At 56.5% G+C, this 21,069-nt stretch overlaps 2 protein-coding genes and 1 long non-coding RNA gene across 8 annotated transcripts in view; 2 read left to right on the top strand and 1 right to left on the bottom strand.

Moving 5' to 3' along the window:
• On the top strand, positions 1 to 19,488 carry NIPSNAP1 (nipsnap homolog 1). 2 transcript variants are annotated; one of them, XM_002721162.6, is made up of 10 exons: positions 1 to 111; positions 10,204 to 10,331; positions 10,464 to 10,509; positions 10,750 to 10,844; positions 15,328 to 15,398; positions 15,507 to 15,647; positions 15,939 to 15,970; positions 16,497 to 16,591; positions 18,128 to 18,211; positions 18,507 to 19,488. In XM_002721162.6, exons 1-10 carry the CDS (start codon positions 14 to 16, stop codon positions 18,569 to 18,571), a joined length of 855 nt encoding a protein of 284 aa, XP_002721208.4. In that variant the 5' UTR covers positions 1 to 13; the 3' UTR covers positions 18,572 to 19,488. The 2 variants fall into 2 exon arrangements, with proteins under 2 accessions (XP_002721208.4, XP_089179477.1); XM_089323351.1 differs by lacking the exon at positions 1 to 111 and adding an exon at positions 203 to 285.
• Positions 19,460 to 20,269, bottom strand: LOC108178935 (uncharacterized). The gene is made up of 2 exons (XR_001795698.4): positions 20,169 to 20,269; positions 19,460 to 20,069 (listed from the first exon to the last, which is right to left on the bottom strand). It is a non-coding gene; the product is annotated as an uncharacterized LOC108178935 (long non-coding RNA).
• Positions 20,242 to 21,069, top strand: part of THOC5 (THO complex subunit 5) — a 47,035-nt gene continuing 46,207 nt past the window's right edge. For 4 of the 5 annotated variants that reach the window (XM_008274682.5, XM_008274681.5, XM_089323350.1 and 1 more), the window contains exon 1: positions 20,242 to 20,370. The gene's annotated coding sequence lies outside the window, so the exon portion shown is untranslated. The remainder of the gene's footprint in view (positions 20,371 to 21,069) is intronic. The other variant, XM_089323349.1, reaches the window with a different exon arrangement.

The raw sequence follows: 21,069 nt of genomic DNA, 5'->3' as shown, positions 1-21,069 counted from the left end.
GCGCCGCTCCAACATGGCTCCTCGGCTGTGCAGCATCTCTGCTGCGACGCGGCTATTGCTGCGGGGCCCCGGACCCCGCGCCCGGAACGTCCCGGCGGCGGCCGCGGCGCGGTGAGAGGCGGGCGGGGGCGTCCAGGCGGTGCGCGGTGCGGGGACCCAGGCCGGGCCGGGGTCGGGGCCGGGGTCTGGTGGGGGAGGGGCTGAGGTTCCTGATCTTGGCGTCTAGGGGTTGGAGGCGGGGTCCGGCTGTAGGCTGATGGAGGGGTCTGTGAACGGGAGGCGGAGGTGAGAAAGGTGTAATTAGGGCCTCTGGCTTGGTGGGAACCAGGGAATGGAAGATGGGGTGAGTGGGAGGGGCAGATCCAGGCCTTGGAGAGGGGGAGGGGGCAGAGGACAGGCGGAGTGGCCCCCTCCTCCCCAGGCCTGTGCACCCTCCGTCTGCGGGGCCTCTGGGTGAGGCAGCCCCGCCCTCAGGGGATTCTGGGCCGGTCGAGGAACAGAGGGGGAGCTCCGGGGACCGTGGCCTCACAGACCCTGTCCTCCCTCGTTCTCGGCTGTACAGGTAGGGCAGAGGCCTGAGACGAGGGAGAGGTGGCCAAGGTCACACTGGCCGCGGGGTTGTGCACCGCTGGAGCTGGAACCCAGGTCTCCTGGCCATGCACTTTGCACCGTAACTGGTGGCCTCCTGGGAGAGGGACGCTGGCTGGGCCATGTGCTGGGCCCTGGGCTGAGGCAGGGCTTGGCCCCTCCCTGTGCCCTCCAGTGCCCTGAACTTCCCCCGTGTTGCTTACTGCCTCGTTCACTGGTGACCTCCCTGGTGCTCGCCACGCTGTCCCAACAGACTGCTGTCTGCTTTTCCTGCTTCCCCAGCCCGCTGCCCCTACAGGGCTCAGGACGGTGCACGCTGGGGGGGGGCATTTCCGGTTACAGGTGCGGAACCTGTCCCCTCCCACCTGTGGAAGGAAAGCAGGGGTCCCTGCCGGCCAGCAGCCCAGGAGAGAAGCTGCAGAGTTTGTTAGACTGTACCGCGAGATGTTGGAGCCCCGTGCAGTGGGGTGCACGTGCCTCCCCCCAGCACACACCTGGATTTGCCCAGTAACTGGGGAGAATGCCGCTGTCATGAAAAGAGCCTGGGGTTTGCCTGGCACCAGCAAATCTAACTCAGCCTTTCTGAGTGGGGTGACCTTGGACGAGTCATCTGACCTCTGCAAGCCTCAGGTCCTTCCTGTGTGAACTGAGGGTGAGGAACCAGCACACGTCTCATGGGGTTGTTGAGAATTAAAGACACCATGGTCGTGAAATGTCGGGCACCTGGCCAACCCTGAGCGCTGCCCCTTGCCCAAGCTTATGTCTTTTTTTTTTTTTTTAAGATTTATTTATTTATTTATTTTTTGACAGGCAGAGTGGACAGTGAGAGAGACAGAGAGAAAGGGAGAAGGGTCTTCCTTTGCCATTGGTTCACCCTCCAATGGCCGCCGCGGCCAGCGCACCGCGCTGATCCGAAGGCAGGAGCCAGGTGCTTATCCTGGTCTCCCATGGGGTGCAGGGCCCAAGTACTTGGGCCATCCTCCACTGCACTCCCGGGCCACAGCAGAGAGCTGGCCTGGAAGAGGGACAACCGGGACAGAATCCGGCGCCCCGACCGGGACTAGAACCCGGTGTGCCGGCGCCGCAAGGTGGAGGATTAGCCTAGTGAGCCGCGGCGCCGGCCAGGATTTATTTATTTATTTGAAAGAGTTACATAGAGAGGAGAGGCAGAGAGAGAGAGAGATCTTCTGTGCACAGATACATTCCTCAGATGTGCGCAGCAGCTGGGGCTGGGCGAGGCGAGAGCCAGGAGCTCCACTGTCTCTCAGCTGAGTGGCAGTGACCTGAGGACTTGAGACATCATCTGCTGCCTCCAGGGGTGTGCGTGAGCAGAAAGCTGGGTCGGAGGCAGAGAGGGCGCTCAGTGCGGGCACTCTGATGTAGGATACGGGCGTGCTAAGCTCTGCCACAGAGCCTGCCCTCTCCCCACAAGCTTATCTGTGAAACAGGTGAAACCCACATAATTTCAGGGCTGAAAGGGCCTTGTAGAGATCAGCTTTCATGGTCCCCTGTTTTTCATATAAAGAAATGGAGGTTGGGGAAGGGCTAGAGTAGATTGGTGGGAAAACCGTTTGTGTGGCAAATACCCGGATGCCACAAAAGCAAGGTAGGCCTCCGAGGCAGCCTGCTGCTCCTGGCTCCTGACTCGGGAGCCCTGGACGAGCCCCTGAGCGTGAGCCTCGGCTTACTCCACTGGAGAGCGGGGGTGACCCTCCCTGCCTGGGGTTGATGTGAGTGTGTGAAGGCACTTGGGTGAGTGCGTATCAGAGCCCCAGAACTGTTCTGCACTTACTTACGCCCAGGGCCACATGAGCCCATCCTCGCTGGCCCTCAGCCTGCCCCACAGCTTTGTGGCATCCCTAAGGGGGGCCAGCAGCAGCCCATCTTGTCCCTGAGTTTTGGGGGCAGTGAGGCTCCTGGGATGGGGACAGGGCCTGGGCTTTGGAATCAGGTGGACCTGGATCGGAATCCTCTTGGCCATCGATTAATCGTCCTTGAAGAAGGCGTGGACCCTCTCTGAGCATTCTGAGCATCATTGTTCTTTTTTTTTTTTTTTTAATTTTTTTTTTATTTTATTTTTTTATTTTTTGACAGGCAGAGTGGACAGTGAGAGAGAGAGACAGAGAGAGAAAGGTCTTCCTTTGCCGTTGGATCACCCTCCAATGGCCGCCGCTGCAGCCGGCGCACCGCGCTGATCCGATGGCAGGAGCCAGGATCCAGGTGCTTTTCCTGGTCTCCCATGGGGTGCAGGGCCCAAGCACCTGGGCCATCCTCCACTGCACTCCCTGGCCATAGCAGAGAGCTGGCCTGGAAGAGGGGCAACCGGGACAGAATCCGGCGCCCCAACCGGGACTAGAACCCGGTGTGCCGGCGCCGCAAGGTGGAGGATTAGCCTATTGAGCCACGGCGCCGGCTCAGCATCATTGTTCTTAAAACATGTATTGTGGGGATTAGCTGTTAGCTCAGCAAGCAGCAGCTGTTACTGCTGAATCAGTAATCCTCGTGTTAATGGAACTTGAGTTCTTCCGGGTAAAGACACAGCTTTGGAACAGTTGGCAGTAGCAGAGCCCCTTCCTCAGGTCCGCTGACCCAAATAAGAAGGGCATTCTAGAATGTGCCGAGAGCCAAGCTCCCTGGGACGAATCTTTCACATTCTGGAACAGGTTCATTTGGGGAGGCATCAGACTATTGGTAGTGCACAGGTGTCATCTTCAGTCCCTTCTCCTGGAGAGAGTCTGAAAGGTTCTCATTAGAGGAAAATTTACTTATTTAAGAGACACTCCCCAAATGCCTTCAATGGCTGGGGCTGAGCCAGGGCCAAAGCCAGGAGCCAGGAGCTCAAGTCCAGGTCTCTCACATGGGTGGCCTCACAGCTGCCTCTGCGGGTCTGCATTAGCAGGAAGCTGGAGTCACGAGTGGGAGGCGGGTATTGAACCCAGGTACTCAGATGTGGGACACGTATATACCTGCCCCTGAGACAAATCCTTGTTGAGCACCACCCATGTCAGAAGCACCCTGCCAGGTACCCTGGGGGAGGGAGGGACACTAGCTGTTGGCGTCCAGTGGCTGGAGAAGCAAGATGTGGCCAGATGAATACGACAGAAGGTTTGAGGGAGAAATATAGGAAGTGCTTTTGTGGGAAGGGGTTGGACAGCCCTTACTACGCGGATTAGACGGAGCTGTGTTGTGTTTTTCTGGGCTTCAGTGGCATTTTTCTTTCTTTCTTTTTTTTAAAGGTTTATTTATTTGGAAGGCAGAATAACAGGCAGAAAGAGAGAGGGAGGGAGGGAGGGGGAGAGAGAGGGAGGTCTTCCGTTCCCTGGTTCACTCTCCAAATGGCCACAACGGCCAGAGCTGGGCCAGTCTGAATCCAGGAGCTTCTTCCAGGTCTCCCACGTGAGTGCAGGGGCCCAAGCACTTGGGCCATCTTCCACTGCTTTCCCAGGCCACAGCAGAGAGCTGGATCAGAAGTGGAGCAGCCGGGGTGCTGGCAGAGCAGGTGGTGGCTTTACCCGCTATGCCACAGTGCCAGCCCTCAGAGGCATTTTTGTTAAAGATTTTTATTTATTTGAAAGGCAGAGTGATAGAGAGGGAGATTTAGAGAAAAAGATCTTCCATCTGCTGGTTCACTCCCCAGATGGCTACAGTGGCTGGGCCTGGGACAGGCTGAAGCCAGCAGCCTGGAACTCTTCTGAGTTTTCCACCCTCTGCTGTTTTCCCAGGCCATTAGTAGGGAGCTGGACTGGAAGTGGAGCAGCCAGGACACAAAACACTGGCATATGAGATGCTGGCGTTGCAGGCAGTAGCTTCCCCTGCTACATCACAACTCCGGCTCCCTCAGCTCCTCTGTTTCTGATCCAGCTCCCTGCTAATGCACCTGGGAAAAAAAAGCAGAAGATGGCCCAAGTGCTTGGGCCCCTGCCACACGTGGGAGGCCCAGAGGGAGTTCTGGGTTCCTGGCTTTGGCCTGGCCCAGCCTCAGCCTATGGTGGCCATTTGGGGGGTGAAATCAGTGGATAGAAGGTCTTTGTCTTCCCTCTCTTTCTTTCCCTCTGCCTTTTAGATAAATAATAAATAAATCTTGAGAGAGAGGGAATTGACTCTGGAAAGCTCAGCAGAAATAGGTTAGAGGTGGAATCCCAGATGGAGAGAGACTTGGGCCTTTGTTGTGTAGACAGTGGGGAGTCAAGGAAGACTTGGGAGCAGAGGAATAGCATCATAGAAACCCTGCTTTGCAAACAGCGATGGGGGGCAGGGTGGGGGCGCGAGGGAGCTGGGAGATGACTTAGGAAGCTGGAGAGGAATGGAGGTCTTAGTTGCCCTGCTGAGTCACCGTTTTCTCCAAAAGGCCCATCTTGTCACCCCTGTTTTTACAGGTGAGGAACATGAGATGTAGAAAGATGAATTCGAGCTGGGATTGCCCAGAGCCGGCTCATAAGACTGATTCTGCTGGTGCCGCTGCTGGGGATGGAGGGGGGTCCCTGAGCCCGGAGCCCATGCGTGGGGCTGAGGTTTCCCCTTCCTTGCCTTTCTTACCCTCCAGCTTTTGCCGTTTTTTTGTGCAACTCTGTCTTAGCTACTCCGCTGCACATACCTGCATTTATTTCTCAAGCATGGAAGGAGCTGCGTGTCCAGCACCCATCCAGGCGTTGCAGATAAGACAGAGATACAGTAGAACAGACCAGGGCCCTGCCTTCATGGGGCTGCTTCTGCTGGGGTGATAGGCCTTAAACAAAGCCCATAATAAGCAGAAAAGGGGCTGGCGCTGTGGCCTAGTGGGTGAAGCCGCCGCCTGCAGTGCCTGCATCCCATGTGGGCACTGGCTCAGGTCTCGGCTGCTCCCCTTCCGATCCAGCTCTCTGCTATGGCCTGGGAAAGCAGTAGAAGATGCCCCAAGTGCTTGGGCCCCTGCACCCGCGTGGGAGACCCGGAAGAAGCTCCTGGCTCCTGGCTTCGGATTGGCGCAGCTCCGGCCATTGCGACCATCTGGGGAGAGTGAACCAGCGGATGGAAGACCTCTCTCTCTGCCTCTCCTTCTCTGTCTGTGTAACTCTGACTTTCAAATAAATAAATAAATCTTTTTTTTTAAAGCAAAAAACATGTATTTTTTTAAGATTTAATATTTGGAAGGCACAATGAAAAGAGAAGGAGAACCATCCGGTGGTTCACTCCCCAGATGGCTGCAGTGCCTGGGGCTAGGAGCTCCATCCAGGGCGGCAGGGGCCTATGCACTCAGGCCATCTGCTGCTGCTTTCCCAGGTGCATCGGCAGGAAGCTGGATTAGAAGCAGAGCAGCGGGAGTACTCAAACCAGTGCTGCCACATGGGGTGCTGGCATTGCCGGTGGCGGCCTAACCCCCTCCCTGCACCACAGAGCCAGCTCCCCCTGTGGCACCTTCACTGCTTCACCAGTTGCCTGCCCCTGCACCCTTGAAAATGTGTGCTTGTGGGTGCCAGCTTGCAGTTCAGACCCCGCCTGGGATCTTGGACAAGGCCCTTCTTGGCTTTTTACCTGTAGAAAAGATTCTGTAGAGGTGGGCCGCCCTGCCCTGCTCACTTGACAGTTGGGGAAACTGAGGCCCAATGGCAGGTAGGATTAGCGAGCAGAGGGAAGGGACGGGAGTCCGTTGGAGCTGGGGGCGCTCTGCACTCCCTAGCATTCCATCCCGCAAGCTGTGTCTTCGAGGCTGGCTGCTGGGCTGTGGATCCTGATCAGCACTGATGTTAATAAATTACTCACAGCCTCACTTGGGAGCAAAGGTCTTGCTTGGCAAATACCGGGAGCTGGGCTTCTCCCACTGCCGCCTCCACTATGCAAAGAACTCCTGTCCAGTCAAACCAAAGGTCAGGTCCGTCTGTGCCCAGCCTGGAAAGGGGGCTGGCTTTCGAGGAAGGAGCTCTGAGTTGGTTGGAGTGTGCATCAGCTCTGCTCCCTGATTTGCTGTGTGACCCTGGGCAAGTTCCTTGAACTCTCTGAGTGGCTGTTTTATGCTGGAAAGTGAGGGCACTGTTACTGAGGTTCTGTAGATTGAGATTTTGTGAGTGAAGATTTCAGCCAGGTCTCTGGCTCCTGTAGGGGTTCTTTTAGTGTCCAGACATGTATTCATTTATTTTTAACATTATTTTTTAAAGATTTATTTATTTACTTGAAAGAGTTAACAGAGAGAGGGGAGGGAGAGAGGTCTTCCATCGCTGTTTCTTCCGAGTCTCCCACGCAGATGCAGGGGCTCAAGGACTTGGGCCATCTTCTACTGCTTTCCCAGGCCATAGCAGAGAGCTGGATGGGAAGTGGAGCAGCCGGACTCAAACTGGCGCCCATGTGGGATGCCGGCACTGAAGGCAATGGCTTTACCTGTTAGGCCACAGCGCTGGCCCCAATATTGATATTATTTGAAAGAGTTGTAGAGAGAGCTTCCATCCGCTGGTTCGCCCCTTCCCCAAACAGCCACAATGGCTGGAGCGGGGCCAGACAAGCCAGGAGCTTCTTCCGGGTCTCTCATGTGGGTTCAGGGGCCTAAGAGCTTGGGCCATCCTCTGCTGCTTTCCCAGGCCATAGCAGAGAGCTGGATAGGAAGTGGAGCAGCTGGGATGCAAACCAGTGCCCATATGGGATGCCGGTGTCTCAGGTGACGGGTTAACCCGCTATGCCACAGTGCCAGCCCCAATGTCCAGAAATTTCACAGACCACACTACCCATCTATGGAGAACTGGCTTTTATGCTAATGAAGCAAGTAGCTGTTCAATCACCATAAGAGCCCATGATTTCAGAAATGCTCCAATAATGAATAAACAAAAATTTAACCATCTCCCTCTCCCTTCTTCCAGGGAAGCAAAACAGAGCCCTCCCTTATCCATGGTTTGCCTGTCTATAGTTTCAGTTACCCTTGGGTTAGAAAATATTAAGGGGCCAGTGCTATGGCATAGTGGGTAAAGCTGCCGCTTGCAGTGCTGGCATCCCATATGGGTGCCAGTTCGAGTCCCAGCTGCTCCACTTCCGATCCAGCTCTCTGCTATGGCCTGGGAAAGCAGTAGAAGATGGCCCAAGTGCTTGGGCCTCTGCATCTGTGTGGGAGACCCAGAGGAAGTCCTGACTTTGGTTCAGTGCAGCTCCGGCTGTTGTGGCTATGGGGAGTGAGCCAGTAGATGGAAGACCTCTGTCTCTGCTCCTTCTCTCTCTGTGTTAACTCTGACTTTCAAATAAATAAATTTTTTTAAAATAAAATATTAAATGGAAAATTCCAGGTAGAAACAGAGACCATATTCACATAACTCGTATATTGTTATAATTGTTCTATTTTATTACTGATTATTGTTATTTGTCGCTCCCCCTCTTCACGGAGGAACGACACAGGACCCTGCGCTGTTCTTTTGTCTGCTCGGCCCTTCCCAGGTTTGCTGCTGGTTCTTCCCGGGTTGGCTACCGTCCCTTCCACGGAGGTTCCCCCTGCCACTTTCCCCGCTTCCGCAGGGGAGCGGCACACCGCCGGCCGGCTCTCTCGGGGGCTGCACAGGTGTTCCTTCAGATGTTCCTGGTGCATGTTGTCTCTCTCCTCCTTTATAGTCCTCTTCCACCAATCCCAACTCTGCTACCCACACGCCGAGTACGCTGCTCTCCTCCAATCAGGAGCAGGATCAGCTCCTGCAGCTCAGTCAATCAAATTGGCAAGAGGCAGCTGTGTAGAGGTTTACTCCTCTCCCAGCGCCATATTGTGGGAGAGCAGATGTATAGAATAAGTCTTAATTCGAGTAACAGTCTAGTCCGAGTTGCTCCCCACAGTTATTGACTCCTACTGTGCCTTGTTTATAAATTAGTTACTTACTTGAAAGAGATAAACAGAGAGAGATCTTCCATCCACTGTTTCACTCCCCAACAGTCCTGCCTACAACAATTAGAGCCGGGCCAGGCCAAAGCCAGGAGGTAGAACTCAATGCAGGTCTCCCACATGGGTGACAGGGACCCAAGTGTTTGAGCTGTCACCTATTACTGCCTTTCAGGGTGCACATTGGCAGGAGGCTAGGGTTGGAAGTGGGGCCGGGACTCTAACCCAGGTCCTCCGATAACGGGATGCACGTGTCAGAAGTGGTGGCATAACTGCACCAGGTTCCTGCCTCTAGTTTATAAATTCAGCTTTATCAGAGGTATGCATGTATCAGAGAAATAGTATGGGGGTGGGTATTGTGGTGCAGTTAAGCCACACTTAACCATGCCTGCATCCTAAATTGGAGTGCCTGGTTCAAGTCCTGGCTACCCCATGCTTCCAAGCCAGCTTCCTGCTGATATGTATTCTGGGATACTGCAGATAATGGTGCATAAATACCTGGGTTCCTGTCACCCATGTGGGAGACCTAGGGACAGTTCCAGGCTCCTGCCTTCAGACTCGCCCAGCCCCAGTCGTTGTGGCCAGTGGGTGGAAAACCTCTCTTTCTGTCCTCCTCTCGCTGTAACTCTGCCTTTCAAAAGAAATAAAAAATAAATCTTAAAAAACTGCGTGGATTTCCAGTGTTTTGCACAAAAATAAGCTTACCTTTTAATTCCACTTTTCCACATTTTGAAGCATGCCCATATGGTTCTGTACTATCTGATCTCAGGCATCCGGTAGATAAGGGGGACCCAGTGGATAAGGGGGACTACTATATTAACAGGTTGGAACAAATAATTTCTCCCTCTCTGTGCTCGTACAAATGTGGCACCATGTTAGCTTCAAAATAGGCCCGGTCCCTGCTGGGACCCGTGTGTGTATGTGTGTGGAGGGACAGTTCCTGTCTGGTGGGCAAAGCTCTGAATCCCGTTGATGGACTGTTCAGTTGCTGATCCATTCATCCTCACAGCAGCCTGTGGAGGTGGGCTGAGTCATCTTGCCATGTCTGGGCCTGGCCAAAGCCGGAAGCCAGGAACTCCATCTGGGTCTTCCACATGGGTGCAGGGGTCCAAGCACTTGGGCCATCATCCACTGCCTTCCCAGGTGCATTAGCAGGGAGCTGGATTGGAAGTGGTGTAGGTGGGATTCGGAACTGGCATTCCGATATGGGCTGCCATGGTTGCTGGGCGACAGCTAAGCCTGCTGTGCTATGAGGCCGGGACGCCCTTAAGGACAAGGTGTATCAGTGTTTGACCCTGCGTTTGTGGGGTCTGCGAGGGGCCAGAGGCCAAATGCAATGTGAGCGTTGGGGAAAATGCTGCAAGCTACCTTCTCGCCAGGGGGAGAGGACTTGCAAAGAAAACCCAGGGTGAAAGAGCCTGGGAACTAGAGGCGAGGCCTACAAGGCAGATTGAGCTGGGCGTCGGGCACCAGGCAAGGTGGATTTGGGGTTGATCTTGTGTGGGCCAAGTGGAGGGGAAGGAGGGGTCATGGAGGCCAGGAGGTGGGAGAGAGGTGGGAGGTGGGGCTGCCTGTCCAGGCCCTGCAGAGATTCAAGATGCAGACTGGGTCCTTTCTACAGAAGAGGCCGAACCTGCCCAGCGGTCTCTGGTGGCGTCTCACACTCGAGCTGCCACGGGATCCTGTGGCCCTGTTCCCAGAAACAGGGGCCGCCAGCCTGGGGCAGCAGGGCATCCAAGCAGAGGGAACTGTGGGGGCTACTCCTGCCCACCCCCCTGAATACGTCTGTCCCACAGTTTCTATTCCAAGGACACTGAAGGCAGCTGGTTCCGCTCCCTCTTTGTTCACAAGGTGGATCCCCGGAAGGACGCCCACTCCACCCTGCTGTCCAAGAAGGAGACCAGCAACCTGTACAAGATCCAGTGTGAGTGACTGCTGAGCTGCCCAGCCCCGTGGGCTCTCTGGGGGCCTTGCCGGGCTGTCCTGGGAGCCCCCTGACTGCCCCGCCTCCACGCACACGCCCTGCTTCACCTTGCACCCTGTGTTCTCCTCGCAGTTCACAACGTGAAGCCTGAGTGTCTGGATGCCTACAACAGCCTGACGTGAGCATCGTCCTCCAGCTGCCCGGGCCAGTGCCTGCCTGGGTGGGGGCCCGCATCCCGGCAGATCTCAGAACTCCCACTGCCCCTTTCGGGAATCTGTAGATTCAGAGCCGGAAGTCCAACCTCTGCCTCTTAGCCATGGGAGGCTGAACCCTGCCCTGGGGGCCTGGGTTGGGACCCTCCTGTGGGGGTTCCTGGAGCTGGTCTGAGCCCTGCCCCTTCTCTGTGCTCCTCCCCCAGGGAAGCTGTGCTGCCCAAGCTGCACCTGGATGAGGACTACCCCTGCTCGCTCGTGGGCAACTGGAACACGTGGTATGGGGAGCAGGACCAGGCAGGTAAGGAGGTGCCCACCTCCCCAGCACCGCTGCCCAGCCAGCGTCTCACACCTGGCTGCCTTCCACTGCCCGCACTGGGTGGGGGGCTTCTTCCCAAATGCACAACTGATCACCCCAGCACCCACCTCAGCTCCCTCGGTCCTCGGCGTGGCCTCCAAGGCTCCAGCCCTTCCTCACTCAGCCAACAGCCTCATGGTGCCACCTCTGCCTTGTGCACTGCTGTCCCTCGTTCCTGTAGCAGGGACCCAGCCTGCATCTTGAATCTTTGCAGGGCCTGGACAGGCAGCCCCGTCTCCCACTCCTCTCCTCATTCAGTCCCCAGTGCACGCCTCAGCCTTCTTGTTCCGAGCTCTTGTTCTCTCACACCTTATTTGGCTCACTGGCTTTTGTTTTGGCGTCAGTGTCACCTCCCCTCACTCCGCACGCCCAGTGCTTGGCCACGCTGCCCCCGATCATTCGCACCTGTAGCTGTCCGTCTCCCTCTCTAGGTGGTGAGTTCTGGGGCTGCAGGGTTGTGTGCACCGCTGAACTCCCAGTGTGCAGCACATGGTTGTGGAATAAACTGGCTCCTTACAGCTTCCAGGAGCACCCCCAGAATGCTCCATCCCACCCCAACATAACCCACCGAAGTTGGCACCCGCCGCTAGGACCCACACGTGAATTGGCCCCTTCATGGGGCCTCGGCCTTGACCTGCACTATCCAGAATGGTAGCGCTAACAACGTGTAGCTGTTTACATTTACACTGGGGGTGGGCATTTGGCCTGGTGGTTACGCTGCCACGTGGGACACCTGCATCCCGTATTGGAGCGCCTGGGTTTGTTTTTGTTTGTTTGTAAAGATAGATTGGTTTATTTGAAAGGGAGAGCCTGGATTGAGAAATACCTTTTTCTCTCTTTGCATCTGTCTGTCTCCCTCTCTCTGTCTCTTTGCCTCTCAAATAAGTAAAAATGGTATAAGAAATTTAATGTTAATTTTTTTTTAGATTTATCTACATATCTGAAAGTCAGAGTTGCAAAGAGAGAGAGAGAGAGAGAGAGAGAGAGATCCTCCATCTGGTTCACTCCCCAGATGGACGCAACAGCCCGGGCTACATGCTGAAACCAAAAGCCAGGTGCTCCATCCCAGTCTCCCACTTCAGCCGCTTCTCCCAGACCATTAGCAGGGAGGAGGATCGGAAGTGGTGCAGCTGTGACGTGAATCAGCGCCCATATGGGATGCTGTTATTGCAGGTGGTGGCCTTATCCACTACACCACAATGCCGGCCCCTAATGTCTTAAAATTAAATAAAATAAAATTTTTATTGAAATTAAATAAAATGGACAATTCAGTTGCTTAGTTACACCAGCCACGTTTCAGGTGCCCCCTGATAGACATGTGGCTCATGGCTGCCATCTCGGATAGTGTCGCTAGTGAATATTTTCATTGTAACGGGAAGCCCTTCTGGGCAGTGCCAGCTTAGCCTGTCTGCATAGCGCAGAGCAATGGTCCTCTAACCCTCCCTTGAATGCTGTCAGCAGTGGAGGGCTCACTTCCTTGTAAGACGGCCCGTCTCACCCTTTGACAGCCCTGATACTTGTGTATCTGTAAGAATCTAGGACTAGGCTGGCGCCGCGGCTCAATAGGCTAATCTTCCGCCTAGCAGTGCCGGCACACCGGGTTCTAGTCCTGGTCGGGGTGCTGGATTCTGTCCTGGTTGCCCCTCTTCCAGGCCAGCTCTCTGCTGTGGCCCGGGAGTGCAGTGGAGGATGGCCCAAGTGCTTGGGCCCTGCACCCCATGGGAGACCAGGAGAAGTACCTGGCTCCTGGCTTCGGATTAGCACAATGTGCCAGCCGCAGCAGCCACTGGGGGGTGAACCAATGGAAAAAGGAAGACCTTTCTCTCTCTCTCTCTCTCTCTCACTGTCCACTCTGCCTGTCAAAAAAAAAAAAAAAAAAAAAAAAAAAAAAAAAAGTCCCGGTCGGAGTGCCGGATTCTGTCCCGGTTGCCCCTCTTCCAGGCCAGCTCTCTGCTGTGGCCCGGGAATGCAGTGGAGGATGGCCCAAGTGCTTGGGCCCTGCACCCCATGGGAGACCAGGAGAAGCACCTGGCTCCTGGCTTCGGATCAGCGCGGTGCGCCAGCCTCAGCAGCCATTGGAGGGTGAACCAGCGGCAAAGGAAGACCTTTCTCTCTGTCTCTCTCTCTCTCTCACTGTCCACTCTGCCTGTTAAAAAAAAAAAAAAAGAATCTAGGACTGAGCTAGGTAGACTGTCGCACATAGGTAGAGCTCCTTCATCACGTACCCTGTTTCAGTAACAGGTGTGGGCACACTGAGTAAAGGGATCAGAGAAAAGCACCTCGCCTTCAGGTTCAGCTCCTGCAGTTTTCCCACGTTAGGCCTGGCTTGATCAACTCCAGGCCCTGAGTGGATTCTCCTTAAGTGTTTGCTAGTTGGGAAATGAACTTCAAGGGGTGGGATCCTGACTTTTTTTTTTTTTTTTTTTAATGTATTTGACAAGTAGAGAGGTAGACAGAGGGAGATCATCCACCTGCTGGTTCACTCCCCAAACACTGAAAACAGCCTTTGCTGGGCCAGGCTGAAGCCAGGAGCCCAAATGTCCTCCACCTGGGACTCCCACATGGGTGGCAAGGTCCCAAATGCTCCCGTTCGGGTGCACATCAGCAGGGAGCTGGGGTCAGAAGCAGAGGAGGGACTCAAATTCAGGCATTCTGTTAAGGGATGTGGGTGTCCCAAGTGAGTGGCATCTTAACCACGGCGCTCAGGAAAACCTCGGCCTTTGATGCCATCCTTGTGACTCTTCTCTGTCAGTCCCCTGGTGTTAGATTAACCTGCGTTCTACATGTCAGGGAGATTTCTGTCCATCTAGTAGTTTGGCTGTTACAATTGTGAAAGGGGCCGTTAAACCACAGGCCATTTTGCAGATGGGAAAATCAAGGCACAGAGGCAGTCAAAAGGCACGTGAGGAGCAGGCCAGGGCTGGGGAGTAAGGAGTCTGGTTTCAGACTTCCCCTTGGCCCTGGTGGCCCTAAGGGGACCTTTCTCTCCTGACAGTTCCAGTCATGCCCCCAGGATGGCAAAACCGTGTCCTTTCTTCTCCACAAGGTTTTTGTTTTTCTTGTTGGAAGGTAAATGTGTTTTCTAGAACAGCCTTAACAAAAAGCCACGGTCGGAGTGGCTTAAAGCGACAGAAATGAATTCCCCACAGTTCTCGAGGTTGGACATCAGGAATCGCGGTGTCGGCCGGGCCTTGCTCCCTTCCTGGTTTCTCCCAGCTGCTGGTTGTTGGCAGAACTCGCTGTCCTTGGCTTGTGGACACACTGGTCTAGCCACTTCCGCCACAGTCAACAGCGTTCTCTCTCTGTGTCCAGACCCCGCCCCTTGTCTACTCTGGACACCAGGCATTGCATTTAGAGTCCACCCATTGTGTGGCATAGCGGGTAAAGCCGCTGCCTGCAGCGCCAACATCCCATGGGCACTGGTTCTAGACCCGGCTGCTCCACTCCCAATCCAGCTCTCTGCTGTGGCCTGGGAAAGCAGTAGAAGATGGCCTAGATGCTTGGGCCCCTGCACCCACATGGGAGATCTGGAAGAAGCACCGCGCTGATCTGAAGGCAGGAGCCAGGTGCTTCTCCTGGTCTCCCATGGGGTGCAGGGCCCAAGCACTTGGGCATCCTTGACTGCACTCCCGGGCCACAGCAGAGAGCTGGCCTGGAAGAGGAGCAACCGGGACAGAATCTGGCGCCCCGACTGGGACTAGAACCCGGTGTGCCGGCGCCGCAGGCGGAGGATTAGCCTAGTGAGCCGCGGTGCCGGCTGGTGGTTGTGAATTTTAAGGGGACACTATTAAACCCTTAAGTAGAATCTGTCCTGTTGAACAGAAAGCGTGGTTTCTGAAATTGTAACAGTACCAAGCATTCTCAGGGAAGCGTGAGCATCTCTATCATTGGAGGCCCCAGGCCCCACTTCTGTGCCCCGGGGCCTCTATCCGGAAATGATGCGTAGGTCAGCATCTCGGACATGCCCTCCAGTCTTCTGATCGCACTTGGTGGCACACCTGACATGCTCATTTGTCCTTTGGTTCCTTTGGTTCGGATTCACTGTCTTAGAATAATACTGCATTCCCGACGTGCTGCCTCTTGTCCAGCCTGCCCCACAGTCCCGGCGGTCATCCGTGTCTGGACTTGCTGCTGTCCCTGGGGTCCAGGACCCCTCCGATCCCCATGTTGCTACCTAAGGAAGGTTGGGTCGGAGCAAGGACGTCGGGGCCCGGAGGGGATAAAGGCCACCTGGCAGAGCGGAGCTCAAGCCCAGGTCTCTGGGGCCGTGTCCTCCCATCAGTGGAAGGGGAACCCGGAGAGTCCTGATGCTGCAGAGTAGCAGGCTGAGGACTGCTCCCCACCCCCACTGCCGCATCACTCAGCCTTGGGGTAAGTGGGCCAGGGGCCCCGCCGCTCCCTCACTTGCCCCTCCCGCCCCCAACAGTGCACCTGTGGCGATTCTCGGGGGGCTACCCAGCCCTCATGGACTGCATGAACAAGCTCAAGAACAACAAGGTAAGGCAGCGTCCCCTTGCAGACCTCTCTTGGAACTTGGGGCTCCTCCGCCCACAGCGGGGTGGAGGGTGCTGCCTGGCCGCCGTGCCCATGCCGCTGTGCCCGCAGGAGTACCTGGAGTTCCGGAAGGAGCGGAGCCAGATGCTGCTGTCCAGGAGAAACCAGCTGCTCCTGGAGTTCAGCTTCTGGAACGAGCCGCAGCCCAGAGAGGGCCCCAACATCTATGAGCTGCGGACGTACAAGCTCAAGGTGCCTCCCTCCCCGCAGATCCCTCCCGACTCCCACCTTCCCTGCTGCAGTGTCGCTTTGTAGGTGCCCCGAGGTGGGTCCCGGCCTCTCCCACCATGGGCTCTGCTGGCAATAGTGTGTGCACACGCAAGCCCACACACACACACCAGCTGTAGGCTGAATCCGTGACTGTGGCCCCGTGTTCCCCTGGAGCTGGGGACACAGGAAAATTCCCCCCCCCCCCCGCCCCACTATGATGCTGGGAATCCAAGGCGGGAGCTCATTCTCGTATCCCCTCTGGCTCTCTTCCAGCCGGGAACCATGATCGAGTGGGGGAACAACTGGTGAGTGGCAGCCCAGGGCCTGGGGTGGGGGACTGCTACTCAGGGGCTCTCCCGAGGCACTGTTTTAGGGAGCCCAGCCCCCCGCTCTCCCTCACGGACCCAGGAGAAAGCTGTACACAGGAAGCGATGACCCCTGTGGGGCGGGGGTGGGGAGGGGCCGGCCCACAGGCTATGCAGGGCCCATAGGATCATCTGGTCTGGCCCGGACGAGGCAGCCGCAGCTGGGAGGAGACAGTAAGTCTAGCAGGCTGGTGTGTAAGTTGATCAGTTTCTATGGCCCACGAGTGATGTTAGAAGTAGCCATGTGGCCCTTGGCAGGAAAAGGTTACGTGCCCCGGGCAGGAGGATTGTGAGGCTGGTTTCCGTAGAGCACCCAGCCTTGTGGCTGCACCTCCGTCACCCTGTCGCTCCGTGATCCCTCAGGGCCATGGGCCCCACCTCTACCCCTCCTGTGAGGCCTGCGTCCACCTCTGGGGGCCTCCTGCATGGCCCTGGCCTCCGGCCCACACTTCTCTGCTCTCTCCAGGGCTCGGGCCATCAAGTACCGGCAGGAGAACCAGGAGGCGGTGGGCGGCTTCTTCTCGCAGATTGGGGAGCTCTACGTTGTGCACCATCTCTGGGGTAGGTTGGGGGCCTTCCAGGAGCCTTCCCTGTCGTTCTCCCTAAACAGAGGGGGCGGGGGCGGGGGCGTGGCCCCACGGGCCTCACATTCCAGCAGAGGGAGACACTGCCTGCTAACGAGAGACTGAAGATTGACTTCAGATTATTACAAATAATGTTTGCAGCAAAGAGGGAGGGATGATAGGAGCCTGGGGGAAAGGCATTCCCAGCGTGTGTGTGTTGGGGCAGCATGTGCAAGGGCCCTGTGGTGGGAAGGGCATGTAGCATTTTGAGGAGTGGCGAGGAAGGTGGCAGGGTTCGGATCAGGCCGGGCCTCACGGGCCTGGGATTCTTTGTGAATGGGATAGGAGGCTGCAGCAGCAGCAGCGTGACCTCACGATGTTCTGATGCGACTCTGTGATTGACCCAGAGTGCCTGGTAAGGGAGCAGGGGGAAGCAGGGCCTCAGCAGATGGTTGAGCGGGTCAGGCGGAGAGGGCAGGGCCTGGCCGACGCTCGCAGGAGTGGCCTGTCTGGAGATGGACTAGTCCAGGGTAAACCAGAGGGACTGCAGAGGGAGTTGTTCTTTGGGCAGTGGAGGGGGGAGAGGTTCCGGAATGCTCCCAAGCTCCTGCTTGAGCAGTTGTGTGCCGCTCACTGAGACCGAGACTCCCGTGGGAGGAGCGGGAGTGTAACTTTGGCCCTCGGAAGCGTTACACTTGAGTTGCTGTCACACTGAAGTGGAGATGTCTCGGGGCGCTGGCTGTACAGGACAGTCTTAGGCTGGAAATACAGATTTAGGGGTTGTCAGAACAGCTACACTCCTCAAGACCCCAAAGGCCTTTTCCTGCCGCAGGGCCTTTGATATGCCTTTCCCCAACAATTCACGGCTGGCTCCTCCTCATCTTCAGTCTCTGAGCTTACACTTCACCTGCTCGGAGACACCTGCTGTGTGTACTGAAGCCAGTGTGCGTTCCCAGCATTTTCTCTACCATCTCTCCCTGCCTCTTTTCTATATATATGATTTGTAATCATCTGACAGTAATCTTTTTTTTAAGATTTATTTATTTGTTTATCTGAAAGGCAGAGTTGGAGAGAGAGAGAGAGGGAGAGACAGAGAGAGAGGTCTTCCATTTGCCAGTACACTCCCTAAATGGCTGCAATGCCAGACTGAAGCCAGAGCCTGGAACTCCATCCGGGTCTCCCACGTGGGTGAGGGCTCAAGCACTTGGGCCGTCCTCCACTGCTTTGCCAGACACAGCAGCAGAGAACTTGATTGGAAGTGGAGCAGCCGGGACTTGAATCGGTGCTCATGTGGGATGCTGGGGTTGCAGGGGATGGCCCAGCCCGCCATCCCATAACCTGGGCCCCAGTAATCTTGGTTGCACAGCTGATGGGATGAGGTTGACAATGCAGGCAGGGTTTTCAGCAGCCTGAGGGGGGCATCTGAACTGGAAGAGTCAGCAGGGCAGAGGCGAGGGCAGTGGAGTGAGGGCCTCGTGTCGGGAAAGGGACGCGATCTCTGTGTCTGAGGAGTCAGCCAGGGCCTTTCCCACAGCCTATAAAGACCTGCAGTCTCGGGAGGAGACTCGGAACGCCGCCTGGAGGAAGAGAGGCTGGGACGAAAATGTTTACTATACAGGTGAGTGCCGCCTCTGGGGGTCGGCGGGCCCTTGGAAGTCACCTGCCGGAGGCTTGCTGAGGATGGAGTCCCCCCCCCCCCGCCAGCCGCGACACGGGATGCCAGCATCGTGGGCGGCAGCTTTACACCCTTTATGCCACGACGCCAGCCTCACCCCGTAATTTGGGAAGCCTGGTGCCCTTCACGGGCCCTTCCAGGAGGTGCTGGGGTTCGGCCGTCTCCGCCTCCAGGGCCGGCTGCATCAGCGTGCGGGGTGGGCCCCTGCCTCAGCCCTGACCTCTGCCTGTCTCTGCAGTGCCGCTTGTGCGACACATGGAGTCTCGGATCATGATCCCCTTGAAGATTTCGCCTCTCCAGTGATGCGGCCGACGCCTCTGTCTCCTTCCCCTTCTCCCTCGGGGCAGTCCAGGATAGAGGGTCTGCTGGCCTGTCTGGGTTCTCTCCCAGATCTGGGGGTGGGGGGTGGGGCTGAGCTCAGACCTGGGGAGCTGAAGGGTTATGGGGTCCTGAGGACTCCCGCTCTGCCCAGAGTCTCTCCCACCCACCGGCTTCCCCGGCCAGTAGTTCCTCATCTCCCTGAACGCAGATCAGAACCTCTCATGTCTTCACACATTCCCTTGGGATCCCTCACCTCACAGCTGTCCGTCCCCAGTTAGCATCTCAGTAAACCTTGGCTTAGCTTAGTTGCGCAAAAGGGAGTGCGACCAATGGTTCGAAGTGGGGTGGGAAGGGAGGAGGCCAGGCCAGGCCACACCCTCAGGACTCCCTAGTCTCCACTGGACCACCCACTTGCTGCACAGTCTGAGCCAAATCCCTCATGCTGTGGAAAAGTCTGGAACTGCCAAAACCCTCAGATCAGCACCCAGAGAGGCAGAGCGATGGCACGGGAGAGGAAGGACGTGGGGGCGGGAGCCAGCCCCAGAAGCTGGAACGTAGAGTTCTGACCCTGGTTCTTGAGCCACAAAATTTGGAAGACAGGTCGGAGTGACAGAAGACCGTTGGGGGAGGGGCTCGTGAGTACTAGACGGATGGAGAGAGGCTCACCTGTCCCTTCCTGCAGGCTCAAGCACAGGCCAGGGCCCCCTAGTTTCCTCCCCCTCACGCGACAGCTGCCAGCCCAGCCCTCATAGGGACACCGGCGTGGAGTTGGGTAGCGACCCTGGGAGCTTCCTCTGTGACCCCCATACCTCGTGAACCCCCCGGGAACTTGATCTGCCTCCTGTCCATGAAAACAAGTACTGGGGTGGCTGAAGGAACCAATTAAATATTTACTATAAGTCACCGTGTCTGTTCTTCATCTGCAAGGAACTTGAGCGGATGCTCGAGGCTGGGCAGAGCAGAGCGGGCCTGGGCAGAGCAGAGCGGGGCTGGGCAGAGCAGAGCGGGGCTGGCCAGCTTCCCTGTCCCACATGGCTGATGTCCCCAGCCCTGGAGGACGTTGCGACCCGAGCTAGGCTCAGGGAGGCATCTTCAGCCTCGCCCCAGGGCAGGAGAAGGAACTGTCCCTGTACAAACACCGACTTGACACAGGTGTTTCTAGCTCCGGTTGAGGACCTGCACCAAAAATCCTGGGCCCTGCTGCACAGTTCATGCCAAGTGTAGGAAACACTCGATGCTTTCAAATACTGCCTTCGAGTTGTGATACTGTCCCGGTCAAATCGGGCCTAAAATGGAGAATCTGGTGATGTGACATGTTACGGTGAACACAACGGTGGTTACAAAGCCAGGTTATGGAGTCGAATTCACCAGGGTCCAAGTGTTGGCGCTACCAGCTCTTGCGTTATCGTGGGCATGCGGCAACCCCTTCATTCTACGACTGGGCAGAGCGCTCGCTCGTTGCTAGGCACTGCTGTAGCACCTGGGAAAGTGAACGAGACGTATGAGTCTTTGTCCTTACGGTCTCGGTTTCCCTGTGTTCGAGAGCAGCCGGGGGTGGCTGGCCGGCTAGAGCGCCCACAGCTTAGTCGCTCGCCACGATGTCGCCCCCGGCGCAGCACATCCACGGCCATCCGGGAACTTGGCGTTTCGCTTCCGGCCTCCGCGCCCGCCTTCCGGAAGGCCGCTCCTTCCCTTCTTCCGGTTCTCTATGGTGCAAGGAACGTCATCACCTAGGCGCCGGAAGTGGCTCGTTTCCAGAGACAGGTTTGCGGAGCTGTTCGGTGAGGAGGGGACCAGGGTGGCGACCTGGGTGGCGACCTGGGCGGCGGGCAGGGCCGGGCGTTCTGGGACTGAGGTGCGGACTGCCCGAAAGGTGCCCCTGGGCGGCGGGCTTTTTTTGACCTTGCTCTCCGGGTAGGCGCCGTGGGGCGCTGTTTGCTCATCTGGAAAATGCTCGCGGCCGCATCCTCGGGGTCTGGGTTGTAGCCGCTTGGTGATGAGGGACGTGTGGAGCCTGATGGGGATGGTGGCGGTGCTGGTGCTAAGAGTGCACATTGGCCACGCGCGTCCGCGTGCCGGACAGCCTCCTGCTTTGCCAGAGCCAGGATTTACCGCATTTTCAGTATTTGGGGTCGCACTTTTGTGGCTTTGTCGAATCACTAATTATTGTTTACTCACTTTAGCATTTTAAAATATTTGTTTATTTGAAAGAGAGAGAATGAAGGGAAGGGAATAAAACCCCCCACCTGCCACTTAGCTCCCCAAATGCCCTCGGCAGCTGGGGTTGGGCCTGCGTGGGTGGCAGGGCCGGAGCTGCCGTTACCTGCTGCTTCCCGGGCTGTGCGTGAACAGGAACCTGGGCTCGGATGGACTCGAGACTCCAGCCTGGGCATGTGGTGTCCAAGCTGCGTTCTAGCCATTGTACCAAATCCTCCGCCCCAATCTAGGCACCTTTCTTTCTTTCTTTTTCAATTTAAACT

Source organism: Oryctolagus cuniculus, chromosome 21 (assembly GCF_051225735.1).
Source record: "Oryctolagus cuniculus isolate XC-2025 breed Fujian yellow rabbit chromosome 21, ASM5122573v1, whole genome shotgun sequence".
In the NCBI taxonomy this organism is placed as follows: domain Eukaryota; kingdom Metazoa; phylum Chordata; class Mammalia; order Lagomorpha; family Leporidae; genus Oryctolagus; species Oryctolagus cuniculus.
The sequence above is the reverse complement of the archived record's forward strand: the minus strand, read 5'-3'. Positions and strand labels throughout refer to the sequence as shown.